This window comes from Brassica oleracea, chromosome C3, assembly GCF_000695525.1.
Source record: "Brassica oleracea var. oleracea cultivar TO1000 chromosome C3, BOL, whole genome shotgun sequence".
NCBI classification, from domain to species: domain Eukaryota; kingdom Viridiplantae; phylum Streptophyta; class Magnoliopsida; order Brassicales; family Brassicaceae; genus Brassica; species Brassica oleracea.
Genome location: NC_027750.1, coordinates 59,426,070 through 59,440,662, shown reverse-complemented (window position 1 = coordinate 59,440,662; position 14,593 = coordinate 59,426,070). Strand labels below are relative to the sequence as shown.

The 14,593-nt window shown below is 35.2% G+C and overlaps 4 protein-coding genes across 4 annotated transcripts; 3 read left to right on the top strand and 1 right to left on the bottom strand.

The window, feature by feature from the left end:
- Positions 1–1,056, top strand: LOC106333179. The gene is made up of 3 exons (XM_013771658.1): positions 1–258; positions 497–543; positions 709–1,056. The coding sequence occupies exons 1-3, from the start codon at positions 183–185 to the stop codon at positions 826–828; spliced, it is 243 nt and encodes an 80-aa protein (XP_013627112.1). The 5' UTR covers positions 1–182; the 3' UTR covers positions 829–1,056.
- A 1,086-nt stretch (positions 1,057–2,142) lies between these two features.
- On the top strand, positions 2,143–5,625 carry LOC106328821 (squalene synthase). The gene is made up of 13 exons (XM_013767346.1): positions 2,143–2,399; positions 2,812–2,854; positions 3,235–3,324; positions 3,419–3,494; positions 3,653–3,722; positions 3,837–3,986; positions 4,074–4,178; positions 4,262–4,408; positions 4,512–4,587; positions 4,726–4,814; positions 4,940–5,031; positions 5,181–5,223; positions 5,331–5,625. The coding sequence occupies exons 1-13, from the start codon at positions 2,205–2,207 to the stop codon at positions 5,385–5,387; spliced, it is 1,233 nt and encodes a 410-aa protein (XP_013622800.1). The 5' UTR covers positions 2,143–2,204; the 3' UTR covers positions 5,388–5,625.
- A 123-nt stretch (positions 5,626–5,748) lies between these two features.
- LOC106331514 (endophilin-A2-like) lies at positions 5,749–9,039 on the bottom strand. The gene is made up of 10 exons (XM_013769890.1): positions 8,853–9,039; positions 8,005–8,118; positions 7,852–7,921; positions 7,587–7,738; positions 7,370–7,471; positions 7,040–7,240; positions 6,871–6,933; positions 6,587–6,742; positions 6,273–6,347; positions 5,749–6,191 (listed from the first exon to the last, which is right to left on the bottom strand). The coding sequence occupies exons 1-10, from the start codon at positions 8,904–8,906 to the stop codon at positions 6,075–6,077; spliced, it is 1,104 nt and encodes a 367-aa protein (XP_013625344.1). The 5' UTR covers positions 8,907–9,039; the 3' UTR covers positions 5,749–6,074.
- A 2,400-nt stretch (positions 9,040–11,439) lies between these two features.
- LOC106331427 (40S ribosomal protein S3a-2) lies at positions 11,440–13,043 on the top strand. Its single transcript, XM_013769781.1, has 7 exons — positions 11,440–11,497; positions 11,576–11,623; positions 11,723–11,828; positions 12,009–12,146; positions 12,235–12,420; positions 12,500–12,700; positions 12,790–13,043. Exons 1-7 carry the CDS (start codon positions 11,487–11,489, stop codon positions 12,883–12,885), a joined length of 786 nt encoding a protein of 261 aa, XP_013625235.1. The 5' UTR covers positions 11,440–11,486; the 3' UTR covers positions 12,886–13,043.
- The last annotated feature ends 1,550 nt before the right edge of the window (positions 13,044–14,593 follow it).

The following is a 14,593-nucleotide window of genomic DNA, read 5'->3' as shown; positions in this document are numbered from 1 at the left end:
GCCATTGTTTATTTAAAGCAGAGTTAACCTGTGGTGGTGTTATTTTCTTATAGATTATATATAGTGATAAACAAAACGCATGAGGTTCTTTTTTGATATTGTGTATCTAATTCAACAAGATATAGCTCAAGAGCACATAAAAACTTTCATTAACTTGCTTTTCGTAAGAAGAGGAGAAGACGATGGGTTTATTGCCACTGGTGAAGAAACTAGGTTTCGTCTTTCTTCTTGTTTCAGCGTTTGCTCTCTCTTTTGCAGGTTTGTTTCTTACCTCTCTCTCTATATATACAACCTTTATTTGCAGCTTTTCTCAGCAAGTTCATGTGCCTATTACGTGCTGAGTCTTTTAGAAAGTAAGAATTACTTGTGCTGCACATGTGCGTTTCTAAACACTTAGTGGTTAATTTTTAGACATATATAGTACATGTTAGCATTATTTGGAGTAGTTAATCTTGAATATGAAGAACAAACGAATCTTTCCATTTTCGCTTTGTAGGCCGACCATCCATTCTAATTTATATCCAAGACGATACACATCAAGAGGTTAGTCGTTTTAAGTTTTAACCAAAAAAGTTGCCAACTAAACGCCGACATTTATAGTTATTATTTTTAAAAGCAAAATAGTCTGATTTTCAAGAACTAATTAGATGAATTCTAGAATAACAAGAATGATAAGTTGGTGAATAAATATGCTATATATGTTGACAGTTGGTGGAAAGAAGGATACATGAACATGAGAGGATTCTAAGGATGAATTCTAGAGACTATGGTCACTTCAGCCCTAAACATAAGCTCCACAGGCCTCCTTCCAAGCTTATTCCCAACTGATCACAGGACTCATATTAGGGTTCGATTATATATAAATTCCGACTTTATGAGATGTATGATATATATACCATGGCATTGCAATAAGTTTGAATGATGATCCAGTTATCATCATAGTTTCAAGATATATTATATAGTAAAGGATTATATATATAGTCTTTGCTCATAGGAGTGAGTAATTTATGGAAATGCATGGCACCTTCATCAGTTCAATATATGGATTTGTTACCATGCAATATTGCAATTTATAAGGCATTTATGGTATTCATTTACATCTAAAACAAATCAATATGTATTTGACTATGTTCAACTGTTTTTTGGAAGCTTCCATTAGAGTTCAGTTTCAGTCTCATGCATGATTGTAATGTCAAAACAATAATTAAGGAGTATCTTCTTTCATTTTGATACACTTAAATAGACGTCTTGATATAACCATATACCTATCATCAACTTATTTAAAAACAAAACTATATTCTATAAAATTAGAGATAAAGCTATTTAAACTGATTTTGTTTGACGAAATAATCTTAGATGCATATTGCAATGTATTTATTGATTTTTGGTCGAAAATCACTATTTTAATAGAAATTCAACAGATTCTAAAATGGACACAAACTGTATATGTGCATCCCCTCCGTGCAAAAAACAAAAGAAGTTGGATTCAGATATTGCTAAATATTTCTAAATCTTTTTCTCTGGCCGACTTTCCTCCACTAGAGAATTCAGACTGATCATAACATCACTCACACCTACTCTTTATTCATCTCCATTGCTTTCTTCTTCTTCAAGCTACAAAATCATGTCCACCACGGGAAAGCTATTGTACGCCTCACTATTCATATGAACAACATTATCATGTCCATGTGAAGTCCTAGAGTTTAAGACACACCACCACTAGCAAATCTTTGACATCTCCAACATTTTCAACTTTTTTTCTCAATGCCCCTACGCTCGTTTCAAATTTTATGCCATTATTATTCATGTGAAAACTCTTGAGCTCTATATTCATATTCATCAACAGCATGACTGACCTATCTTGGTGATAACCCTAGATTGTTTCCTTTTATTTCAAAATTTCAAAACTGTTTGTTGTTAACCGGTGGAAGTTCCCATTTACAGAATAAGCAAAACCGGAGATAACCACCGTGTGGCGATTAATTGTTTAACTATGGAGGTTACGTTATTAAACCCAGTAATATTTCGCCACGAAATATATCATTTGCCACGTCAGGGTGTGGGCCAGTAAAATTAAAAAAAAAAAATTACAACTGTAAAACGATCTGGTCCCTTTAGTTTAGGATCTTCTCTGAATCTCAGATGGGGTCTGGTGGTAGCAGAGAACACAAGTTTAGTTTTGTCTTGGAATCGAGAAAGCAGCAATGGGGAGCTTGGGGACGTTTCTGAGATATCCGGATGATGTATATCCTCTCTTGAAGATGAAAAGAGCGATCGAGAAAGCGGAGAAGCAGATCCCTCCCGAGCCACACTGGGGTTTCTGCTATTCAATGCTCCACAAGGTTTCTCGGAGCTTCTCTCTCGTTATTCAGCAACTAGGTACCGACCTCCGTAACGCTGTACGTTCCTCCTTTTCTCCCTCTCTCTCAAAAACCATATTCGATACAAGTGTGTTATTGGCATTTTGTGAAGGAATCTAAATATCTGAACTTACATTTACTGTGGGGTTATATAACAATTTATTATTTATGTAGAATCGGTGACATTGAATGTATCCTTTATTATATGTTTATAGTTTGTGTTTCATTTATTTCTGCCGATTGTTGTAACTTGGTTTTGTCGGATTACAGCCTGTTGTTTCTTAAAATTTCGTTTATACTTTGGTTATTACCTCTTGTGCTCTCATGAGTATTTCTTGGATCATGTAACGCGCAAAAGGAGGTTTAGATTTTTAATTAAATTGGTTCCACATTTATTACTTCCTTCACATTGCTTGATCTTGCACTATCTCTTTTTTTTTTGTTGTTGTAGGTGTGTGTGTTCTACTTGGTTCTCCGAGCTCTTGATACTGTCGGTTAGTGTCTCTCAACTATATCTTCCAACATTAATATTGATTTAAGACCATGTTTATCCCTAAGACATCCATTTAGGTTTATTAGGTCTTTTTTTTCTAAAAAAAAAAAAAAATTAAAAAGCAAACCAATCACGGACCGTCACGAGTCAGTGGGGGCCGCGAACAGTGTAAAAAACTCACTAAAATCGGTTCTTAATTAGTAGTTTTTGTAAACGATCCTTAAGTGTTTTGTTGGGGGGCCCACGCAATAAGAACCTCACTAAGGACCCCGATAAACATGCTCTAATGATGTTTCTCTAATATCTGCAAGACTGTCATTTGAGATACATCTTCCTTTGTCATGCTCCTGCGGCTAATGTCATTTTGCTTTGGTACTACAGAGGATGACACAAGCATACCAACTGATGAGAAGCTGCCAATCTTGATTGCCTTCCACCGTCACATCTACGATACTGACTGGCACTATTCATGCAAGTCTGAAGAGTCTTTTAATCTTTTTGATCTTTCACATCCCTTTGGTATCTTACTGTGTGACTTACAGATTTTTACTCAATCCAACTTTAGGTGGCACGAAGGAGTACAAGGTTCTGATGGACCAATTTCACCATGTTGCTGCAGCTTTTCTGGAACTTGAAAAAGGGTTAGTCCTATTATATGCTCCTCCTATTCACTTCTGTTGTGTTTTAGAATTTTTCTGCTCACGTTTATTGATTGTGTTAATTTGTTGAAATTCTCTAATCTGCTTACTGGCAATACTAATAATTGTTATGTTCAACTTGAACTTTGGTATATGAAAAGGTATCAAGAGGCTATCGAGGAAATTACTAAAAGAATGGGTGCAGGGATGGCCAAGTTTATCTGCCAAGAGGTCTGTGGTTTTTTTTTGTTTCTGTTTCATTTAGAATCTTGAAATTTTCTAAACCCATTAGGCTGTTTCATGAAGAACTCAAATTATTTGTGTATTTATCCCTGCAATACGCAGGTAGAAACTGTTGATGACTATGATGAGTACTGCCACTATGTTGCTGGACTTGTGGGTTTAGGTCTCTCTAAACTCTTCCTCGCTTCCGGATCAGAAGTGTTGTTGCCAGATTGGGAGCAGATTTCCAATTCAATGGGTTTATTTCTTCAGGTACAACAACAGTGTATTATGACGTGTAGAATGTTTGTTCCTCAAATATCTCTGATTAATTCAAATAACATTTGGTCATATTTGCAGAAAACAAACATAATCAGAGATTATCTTGAGGACATTAATGAAATACCAAAGTCCCGCATGTTTTGGCCTCGCAAGATTTGGGGCAAGTATGCTGACAAGCTTGAGGTGCATTAATATACCCATTCTCAATCTCTCATCTTAGTACTGATGTTACCCATATTGACTATTTGCTAACAATGCTAATGTAGGACTTGAAATACGAGGAGAATTCGACGAAAGCGGTGCATTGCTTGAATGAAATGGTCACCAATGCATTGACGCATATTGAAGATTGCCTCAAGTACATGGCTGCCTTGCGTGATCCTTCTATATTTCGGTTCTGTGCCATCCCTCAGGTCAGAGAAATTAATATAAGATTGATTACATCTTCTTTAACTGCGTCTGCATAGATCTTGGAAGCTAATATTCGATTTTGCTTGGATGTGTTTCTTTGATAAGATCATGGCGATTGGAACACTTGCATTGTGCTATAACAATGTACAAGTATTTAGAGGCGTGGTGAAATTGAGGCGAGGTAAGATGTTTATCTTGAGTTTGGTTTGCACTCCTTCTAACACCATCTCACCATTTCGATCCCAAGCTTTAAGTTTTTATCAACAACAATCTTGAGAACGTGTTACAAGCATTTTTTTTATAAGTTTCTATTGTTCAGGTCTAACTGCCAAAGTCATTGATCGGACAAAGACAATGGCTGATGTCTATGGTGCTTTCCATGATTTTTCTTGCATGCTAAAAACAAAGGTATGACTTGATCCTGGCCAAGTGCGGCAGATACGTAGGCAAACTTGAAAAGAGGCCATCACATCCTCTTTTGTTATTTGATTGTTCACTCGGTTATGTTTAGAACGTGTATTATATGTACATAGGTTGACAAGAACGATCCGAATGCCAGTATGACGCTAAACCGGCTTGAAGCAGTTCAGAAAGTCTGCAGAGACACTGGAGTCCTTCATAAGAGGTACAAAATATTTGTCCTTTTTTCTTCTGCTTTTGCGTTTGAAATTCAAAAGATGTCTCACTAAGAAACTAGTCCAGAAGAGGATAGAATTATCTTAATTTTTTGGTTTTGGGTTTCTGATGAATCTGCTGTGCCTCTCTTCCTCACAGAAAATCTTATATTAATGACAAAGGACAATCATACAATGTCTATGTAAGTCTACATATTCCTCTTTTTCCATAGAAGTATATCTCTCTTTGTTTTAGTAGATACATTACTTATCATCATCATCCTCTTTTTCTCTATCCGGAAAATTGCAGATTGTAATGGTTGTGATTCTACTTGCCATAGTCTTTGCATATCTCAGAGCAAACTGAGTGACCAGTGATGGACAGTGCGATTCCTAGTTTCATTCTTGTTGGTACCACTCTCTTTTCTTAGAACTAAATTCCTATTCAAGATTATTTCCAGAACAAAGAGAGTTTTATACTTGGTTTGGTCTAAACCCATGTACTTTGAATAATCATACCTTACCTTTCTTCATGTCATGTATCTCCCTTGTTTATGTTCAGGTAAAAAATATATATACTGCCAATGATTTTTTGTTTTCCGGAATTCATAGTGGAAACTAAACTTTGGTTTTGAGTTGCACGTAGATAAATGTACAAGCACCAGATTCCAACATGAACATTTGCGTAAAACTGAACAAACACTGCCATGTACACGCACATTTGTACGACCAAAGTCTGAATAAATGAATCAATATGATGAAACAATATGTGAAAGTAATTGGACAAAAGTCTACAGTTAAAACTCAAAAAGGAAGTCTATTCACATGAGAAGATGATAGATACATAAAGGATTCAAATACAATATTGATATGATACCCAAAGATTGAACAACCTCTTATTCAAGGAATCCGCATCAACGCTTAACCTCATGAACATGGACTTCTGTTTAGCCGCTGGATCTTTTCTCTCTACAGTACAGAACACACACAATTCTTCTACACAACCATAACCAACAAAGAGAACCACAATGTTACCTTCAATTTTTTTTAAGTCTCAAAAGACTTCAGAGACTTTGCTAGCAAGAACTCGTTCCCGTCTTTCAATGTACTCATAAGGGAACCAACCCGCTTTGCCTTTGCATTCACCTTCTGCCCATCCGCTGCCTGTTACCTGACAGTGACCAACAGACAAATGTGTTATCACACAATTACATGTGAAAATAAAAGAGACATTGTTGGTTTACTATCAAACCTTTCTAACAACAACGTGTTCACCAGTTGATAAGCTTAGCTCGACATTTGTCACACCGTGATATGGGAACAAGACCTGAAAATGTTAATAATATGTTACAGTGAAGCAATATAAATCTAGATGTAGTTTCTCTTTCGCTTCTCCAATCAGAAACAGTTTATAACATTTGATTAATAAAATTCTAATCCCTATATTTATTTGAAACTTTTACTATCAGTAAGTACACAAAGTTTTAACTCGCAAAGGAAGGTATCGGACATTTGTGAGAGAAAAAAACAAAAGCCGTAGATGACATTAAACGCTGAGTAGCATACCTCTCCTAAGAAGTAACTCATGCTATCTGTTGGCGTGGCATGCATGTGAGAAGATGCAAACACTCCATTCGCTTCCTCATATGATGGTGGCGGCGGCATATTGTCTGTACTCGAGGGAGTAGTGGGGGCTTCAATACGTTGCCTCTCAGATACCATCTGTACATTCAAAGAATGTTCAATTATTTTTTCCCTTAGTTGACTCATATAATGATGAATTGACTGTTCAACAATACTACTATCACTGTGACAGGAAGTTGAAAGCTGTAAAACTAATGAACACCAACCTCTCCTTCTAGCTGATCAAGTATTTGGAGGACTCTTTGATGGTAGCCACGTTCGGATTCAACCTTGAGATAAGGAATGAACAATATAGTTGTTTTCGAAGAAGAAGCGCATATGGGTAAGGAAATCAATGTTGACATAAAAACGGAGCTTATAAACCAATCACGCTACCATTGAAATAAGTCGTTCAAGAGTCAGTTTTTGTTGTTGATCTTCAACGGAAGACAAAGCAGAAGCGGCTTCCTTCCCCAATATACTCATATTCGACTTTAGATCTTGAAGTTTTGCTTCAGCAGATTCAAGTTTCATGAATATGTCAGGATTGCCTTGAGACTCTCTCGCCTTTGCTTGGCGTCTGGCAACTTCTGTAGCCTGTTTAGATTTAAAACGGGCAGATGATGCTAGTGATAACAAATGTCAAGTTCTAGAAAGAGGAAAACACTCATATTTCTTCTATGAAAGATAATCAAATTGCTTCATGGTATTATCTTTCTGTGGTACCTGAGCTTCAGCTTCTTGGCGCATTCTGTCATAACGTTGAGCAAGATGTCTAGCATCTTCCAGTGGAGCTCCCAAGACCATTGCCCGTAATGGCTCAGCAACCTAACAGTTTCAGGTTAAATATTACCAGATTGACATGTGAATGTGATTGTACGATGTCAAGAAGTTCTTTGTGTACAAATGCTTAGCACTTTGATGGATGATGAGAAAGACAAACCTGTGTACCAAGAGCCTTCAACATATTCCCACGCTCCTGCTCCATTTGCGCCCGAGCACGTCCGTAGCTCAGTGCAGCCCTTGTTAATACGTTACCATTTGTACATGTGTTCTCTGAACCATACTTCCTGCTATCCTCAGAGAGCTTCGTCCCTGAGGAACAATGAGTACACAATGAAAGGCAGGCATGTGACCAAATTTAAGCCTATAACAGATAAAATAAGATTCCATAAATCAACACTCAGACTCAAGGGTCAATAAATCACCAATTTCAACTTGTTTTGAACCGGTGACTATATAACCTTCCACGCCACAAACAATATCTCTTTGGTAATGCTGGAAATGCAGAATGCAAATAAGTCCAAATCGATAGTATACAAAACCTCAAAAAGTCAAAAAGGCTTTTTTCAAGTAAAAACCTTGGCAGCACGGGTGGATATGTAAAGCTTTTCTAGTTTCTGATGCTGATGGAGTTCGGCATCATCCGATAAACCAGAGCCATGTCCTCCTCCTCCAAATTGCTTGAAGACAGCCTTAACCATTCCACCACAAAACTTAAGTCAGCTAACTACTTAAACCTCAAACACGAGGAACAAACAAACACCCTATCTCATGGTCATTTGTAACAGGCAGCACACAAAACAACTTGACATTAGCTTGAAACACAAGCAGCGTTATGCAAACGCATGGGACACATTATATGTCAAATTCTCTGAGATAACCAGTGACTACGGGTATGAATGGTGACCAGGGAACGGCGAGGAATAATGCATTCCCTAACGTTCCTAAAAAAAATTATCATTCACAAGTAATAATAATTCCCTCTTATTCTCTTTCATTCTCTTTTTCGTAGCGAATTAAAGAACAAAATTATTCCTTGTTAAATTTGATAAAAAACAACCATTCCTTTTCATTCCTGATATTTTATTCTAGTACATTCTTTTTTTATATGTTCCTTTTGTTTCCCGACAATTGTCACCAGTGAGACCTTACAAAATCTTTCAACTTCCACTGCTCATAAATGTGAATACAAAAAAATTCAATCATTAAATTTCTGATATTGACATAACAAGACATGAGCAACCCTAATTGCCAAATCAGAATATCCATATCACAATCACAATAAATTCAAAGGCACAACTCAGATCCACCAAAGTACACAGTAAGTCGAAAGTCATCGATCTTAAAAAGGTGTCCCCTTTTATTGATTGATTGATTGATTCACCAGAAACCCAACAAATCAAACCAAAGTAGGAAGCTTTTTCACCTGTCTTGCGACTTGTTCTCTGATCTTGCTGGCTTGTTTTCTTAATGCATCCATTGCTCAACCTCAGAATCACAACCTCTTCCTTTTTGTATCCAACTTCCACCTTCTGAGTCACCCAATAAGAAGAGCTCGCTTGGCAAAGAAGAGATTCAAAATCGTCAAATGTCGTTTGAACAACACGATGAGATCAAAGGTAGAGAGAGTCTCCAAAAGTTGGTGTATTTGGGCTCTTAAGGCCCAATGGGCTCTAAAAAGCTTTTCCAGTATCTTAACAAGCAGCTGAAAAGTGTCGGATATTTATTTTGGATCCGAACGTATTTGATATTTTACTTATTTAGATTTGAAAACTCATTTTGAATACTAAGGGTTTGAAGAAGGGGAAGGAGAAGGAGTCCTCGACATCTGTTGATTGTCTGCAGTTTTTACGTTGGTTTTTAGTTTTTGTTTTTTGTTTTTTCAAAAACTACATTTTGTCCAATCAAGATTTCTAAAAAAATTGATTCCCTACAATTTAAGAAAACTAAAACTAATATTATCGCCAATCAAGATTTCAAACAAAGAGATTTCCTATAAAATAGAGAAACTAGATTTTAGATGTATAACCAATTTTTCAATGAAAAACCAGAATCCATGTTTTGTTGGTTTTTAAAGATATGCACGACCGTTTTTTTGTAAATATATCAATTCAGTATATTAACACTGCTTAAATGTATATGTTTGTTAAACTCTAAACTCTTTACTTACGTATTTTTCTTTTATTATTTATATATTCAAAATTTTAATCTATAAGAAAATATATTTTTGACAAAAAAATTCAGTAATTGAAAAACAAGTTAATTTTTATTTTTCAAATAACAAACATAATGTTTTAATACATTTTAATAATAAAAATATAAACTTACACATATTTGATTTGTGATTTATTTTATTGCTATTAAATTCATAAAACTGAAAAATAATTCAAAGAAAAATCAAAAAATTTAAACATAAGTATAAAAAAAAAACTTAAACTAAAAATAAATAAAAAAATCTAAAAACCATTTTGTGTTGATTGTTAGATTTTCTCAATCATAATATTTTTGGTGTATTTTAATGATAATTTTGAAAATTTATTGATAATTTGCTACATTTTACTGGAAAATATAAATTTCAATAAATGTTATTAGTATTTTGTTGTATTGTCTTAAAATAAATCATCCCATTTTGTAAAAAGGAAATAGTAATTTTGAAAAAGAAATTTCAAACTAAAATATACAAATTAAAAACCAAAAACTAAGACCAAAAATTTAAAACGAAAAATCTTAAATTGATAAGGCAGTGCGCAACCGGATCACTTCCCTCCACTATAAGGCCGATCATAAGCTTGCAGGGTTGATTCAAAGATGGTTTGTCGTCACAGCCAATACATAGCAGAAATAAGAATCAGACTAATTGCCTTGTAAAATTTTTTTAGGCTTTCTAGTATTCTGTAAATGTTTATTCTTTACCTTGATCAATAAATTTCACATTTTATCAAAAAAAAATCTAAAATTAAATTTTAAAAACTAAAACCAAAATCTAAAATCATAAACCAAAATCTATAAGCTAGAAACTGAAACCAAAAACTACTAAAACAATCATCACCTAATTCAAATTCTTCGGATTGATTTTGAGCTTTTGAGATATCTGTTCGGGTGGGAAAAAAGGTCATTTCATACCCAACATATCGCAATATGTTCAGATCATACCGACATATACCACCGTGCAAAAACATACCTAAACTTTCAAAAATTTAAAATGACATACATGTTGTTTATTTTTTTGGCGAAATCATACACCGGTCGCCACATCAGCTGTCACGTCATTGACATGGATGCTAAGTCATTGGGTTTGGATCAGTTTTCTATCACATCCTATAAACCATAAATTAATCATATATCATTCGGATTTGAGTTATATTGGATCAGTTCGGATAACCCGAAATGAAATCTAAAATTTCTAAGAAAATCATAAAAAATATACACTTACGAAGAACCAATAGCATTGCATTTGAATCATTACAACACATATATAAATCTTATAAGAACAATATTGTGATAAGATCCGAAAGTTTACAAATATATCGCTTCTATAAGATTAATATTTTATTATTTTATTATTTTTTGTTAATTGAACTAAATAATATAAATTTATAAAATTTTCTAAAAAATTGTTTTTTTTATAAAATGACTATTTTTTTTAATTAAAAAAATTGTAAACGTGGCATTCTTGTTGGCAAAATTAGATGACGTGAGAGTTAATGTGTCCACTGGTGTATGATTTCGCCAAAAAGATAAACAACATGTATGTTATTTGAAATTTTAGAAAGCTCAGGTATGTTTTCGCATGGTGGTATAAGTTGAGTATAAATTGAACCGATACGTTGGATATGAAATGGCCGTGTTTTCCGGTTCCGGTCTACAAAATCAGTTCGGATCTGATTGCATACGGATTCAAACTTTTCGGATAAAGCTTTTTTAAAAAATGTTAGTGAAATGGGCTGATAAGGCCCATTGGGCTTGATATTAAACCCTAGAGGTATATAAATAAGAAGCCACAAATATCATTAGGTCTTCCTCACAGTTGTTGAAGCCGCTTCGTCACACTCCCTGAACCATGGCTGTCGGGTAAACTCTTTACATCTCTCATGGCGATAGCATACATTATTATAATCTTCTTATCTACGAATATTCGGGTTTGTACAGGAAGAACAAGAGGATCTCCAAGGGTCGTAAAGGAGGCAAGAAGAAGATGTAAGTAGCGTCATTTTACCGAGATTTGAGTTTCAGATTTCGATTCTTCAATCTGTATACTGAGTACAAAGTCGTTGTTTTTTTTTTTTTTTAATTCAGTGTTGATCCTTTCTCCAAGAAGGATTGGTATGATATCAAGGCTCCCTCTAACTTCACTCACAGAAATGTCGGAAAGACACTTGTTTCCAGAACTCAGGGTACCAAGGTAATAATGTCTATTTCTGTTACTACACTTGAGAGATTAGGTTTCTTGTTCTATAGGTTTTAGAGGTAGAGCTTTTGATTGGTTTCATTACAGGAACTGCTTTGTGTCGGAATATTCTATTGTTTTGTTTTGTCAAAATCTTAACTTTTACTTCTGGATTGGCTCAAAATGTATGAACAGATTGCCTCCGAGGGATTGAAACACAGGGTTTTTGAGGTTTCTCTTGCTGATCTTCAAAGCGATGAGGATCATGCTTACAGGAAGATCCGTCTCAGAGCTGAAGATGTTCAGGGCAGGAACGTGTTGACCCAGTTCTGGGTAAGTTTAAATCTTTAAACTTTTATATGCCTAATCTTTCAGAACTATGGTTTTAGAAATTAGTTAAGACAATGAACTGGTCTGCCAGGGTATGGACTTCACAACCGACAAGCTGAGGTCGTTGGTGAAGAAGTGGCAGACTTTGATTGAAGCCCATGTCGATGTGAAGACCACAGACAGCTACACCTTGAGGATGTTCTGCATTGGTTTCACCAAGAGGCGTGCTAACCAGGTGAAGCGTACTTGCTATGCTCAGTCCAGCCAAGTCCGCCAGGTAATAGCCACCACAACATAGCATGTTTGTGTTCTTTTAGATTGACATTGCGTTTTAATGTTTTGTTGGATCATTGTAGATTCGCAGAAAGATGAGTGAGATTATGGTGAAGGAGGCTTCATCATGTGACCTTAAGGAGCTTGTGGCCAAGTTCATCCCGGAGGCCATTGGAAAGGAGATTGAGAAGGCGACGCAGAACATCTACCCATTGCAGAATGTGTTCATCCGTAAAGTCAAGATCCTCAAGGCTCCTAAGTTTGACCTTGGAAAGCTCATGGAGGTGAGTTGAGACTAATTGTTGTCACCAACATCTTATCTTGGTTTGGAGCCAATAATCGAATCTAACTTTGTTATGCTTTTTCTCGTTAGGTTCATGGTGACTACACAGCAGAGGATGTTGGTGTGAAGGTAGACAGGCCAGCTGATGAGACAGCTGAAGAACCAACTGAAATCATCGGAGCTTAGAAAACTAGTGTTAGGTCGCCATTGTTGTGGAGTTTTTTTGTTAAGAGAGCTTCTACTTCTTTTTGTACTTCTTTTTGATGGATTATTACTCTTGTTTATCGTAATTTTTATATTGTTTTCATTCCTGGATTTTCTTAAAATATTAAGAAGAAAGTTTATATTTAAGTAATAGAATTATAATTAATTTTACAATATACATTTGAAATTCTGAATTTGCTATTGTATTACAATTAGCTAAATCTTAGTTTGTGATGCCCAACTTGTATTTTTTTTTTGTTTCTTCCTCCTTGAATTATTGAGACGGAGTCATCTCTGTTTCACAGTTCTTATATCTTTTTTTACCTTTGTCTTTGATTTGAGGAATGATATTATGTCTCCTTTACTAAGATATCTTTTTGACTATAGTTTCTGACGAATGATTACATTGTTTGTCGACATTCAGTTATTCAAATGAATTGTGTTTAGTTAAAACTCAAATGATTATGTTTTGTGACTTTTGTATTGGCTTTCTTTTCCAGTTTGGACTTGTGTTTTGTCTGATAACTATTTTTTGGTGTAAAAAGGAAGACCCAAATGTTTTAGTTACATCACTTACATGCCAATGGCTTACATGTAAGAGTGACTGTTTTTTATCTCTACTTTGCGATTTACTGTCGTCGTATTTATTAAAAACTTATAATTAAGTAGAATTTTATATTCAAAAAAACGAGAGTAGAATTTACCTAGGTCAGACAGACTTAGGTAGATTGGGTACTGTGTAGCAAAATTTCTCCATGTTACTGATGTCGACCGGTATTGTGTGAACACAAGAATACAAGGCTCATTAACTCGAGAAACAAGTTGCATTGATTGCATCATTTCAAGCTAGCTGTTCCATCTCCTTCACCTTAAAAAAAATAACAAATTGAAAAAGGAGAAAAAGTGATGAGAGCTAATCGTATCGAGCAGTAAGAGGAAAATGCGACACGTTCTCCTTTTTCCCCCATTCCACTCTCGTCACTCCTCACCTTACTAGCCTACTCCCTTCTTTTATTAATCTTTTCACACAAAAGAAGAATATATACACCAAAATACCAAAATACCAAAATACCAAAATACCAAAAAAGGTTGGCCTAGAAAAATCACTACCAGACTAAGTGATCGTAGCGACTCCTTAAAAAAAAACACAAACCTTAATTTTTCCTCAAGATGGTTTCACCTTTTGCTGCGGGAACCCAATCAATGTAATTTATGTAAATAGTCATTTCCTGTTAAAACACGTTTTTCATATGATGGTCGGTTGCATGGACGGTGATCACATTTGACGGCTTGGACGGTGATCACATTTGATGGCTTGGACGGTGGCCGTAAATAGAAATGAGTTTTGTCAACTATTGTAGGCACCTACCAATCCTCATAATCTCTATAAATACCAAGCCATGCCATCACCTCACATTCATCCCAAAATCATCAAAATCACAAAGAGAAGTGAAGAAGAAAAGAACGTGAGAGAGAGAAAAAAAAAATTCTATAATCTCTTACGGGTATTTGGGATCGGGTTGAGAGAAAATTATTTAGAGAGTTTGGGTATTTTCTCCTATTATAACGAGAAAATTATTAATCAATTTCTCTGTTATAATTGAGAGGTTGTAACTCCTATTATTTTTCTCGTAATAAATTCTTCTACCTTGTCCGTGGTTTTTACCCTTTGGGGTTTTCCACGTTAAAT

What these genes read in the sequence shown, in the direction of transcription:
- LOC106333179 (XM_013771658.1), top strand. Translation starts at nt 183, where the DNA reads ATGGGTTTATTGCCACTGGTGAAGAAACTAGGTTTCGTCTTTCTTCTT. An exon ending in GTTTGCTCTCTCTTTTGCAG is followed by an intron (nt 259 to 496) that starts GTTTGTTTCTTA and finishes TTCGCTTTGTAG; the next exon opens with GCCGACCATCCATTCTAATT. An exon ending in AAGACGATACACATCAAGAG is followed by an intron (nt 544 to 708) that starts GTTAGTCGTTTT and finishes ATATGTTGACAG; the next exon opens with TTGGTGGAAAGAAGGATACA.
- LOC106328821 (XM_013767346.1), top strand. Translation starts at nt 2,205, where the DNA reads ATGGGGAGCTTGGGGACGTTTCTGAGATATCCGGATGATGTATATCCT. An exon ending in GGTTCTGTGCCATCCCTCAG is followed by an intron (nt 4,409 to 4,511) that starts GTCAGAGAAATT and finishes TTCTTTGATAAG; the next exon opens with ATCATGGCGATTGGAACACT. An exon ending in ACTGGAGTCCTTCATAAGAG is followed by an intron (nt 5,032 to 5,180) that starts GTACAAAATATT and finishes TCTTCCTCACAG; the next exon opens with AAAATCTTATATTAATGACA.
- LOC106331514 (XM_013769890.1), bottom strand. Translation starts at nt 8,906, where the DNA reads ATGGATGCATTAAGAAAACAAGCCAGCAAGATCAGAGAACAAGTCGCA. An exon ending in TTCAAAACAAGTTGAAATTG is followed by an intron (nt 7,739 to 7,851) that starts GTGATTTATTGA and finishes ATTGTTCCTCAG; the next exon opens with GGACGAAGCTCTCTGAGGAT. An exon ending in AACACGTTGTTGTTAGAAAG is followed by an intron (nt 6,192 to 6,272) that starts GTTTGATAGTAA and finishes GGTCACTGTCAG; the next exon opens with GTAACAGGCAGCGGATGGGC.
- LOC106331427 (XM_013769781.1), top strand. An exon ending in AAAGGAGGCAAGAAGAAGAT is followed by an intron (nt 11,624 to 11,722) that starts GTAAGTAGCGTC and finishes TTTTTAATTCAG; the next exon opens with TGTTGATCCTTTCTCCAAGA. An exon ending in CCAGAACTCAGGGTACCAAG is followed by an intron (nt 11,829 to 12,008) that starts GTAATAATGTCT and finishes ATGTATGAACAG; the next exon opens with ATTGCCTCCGAGGGATTGAA.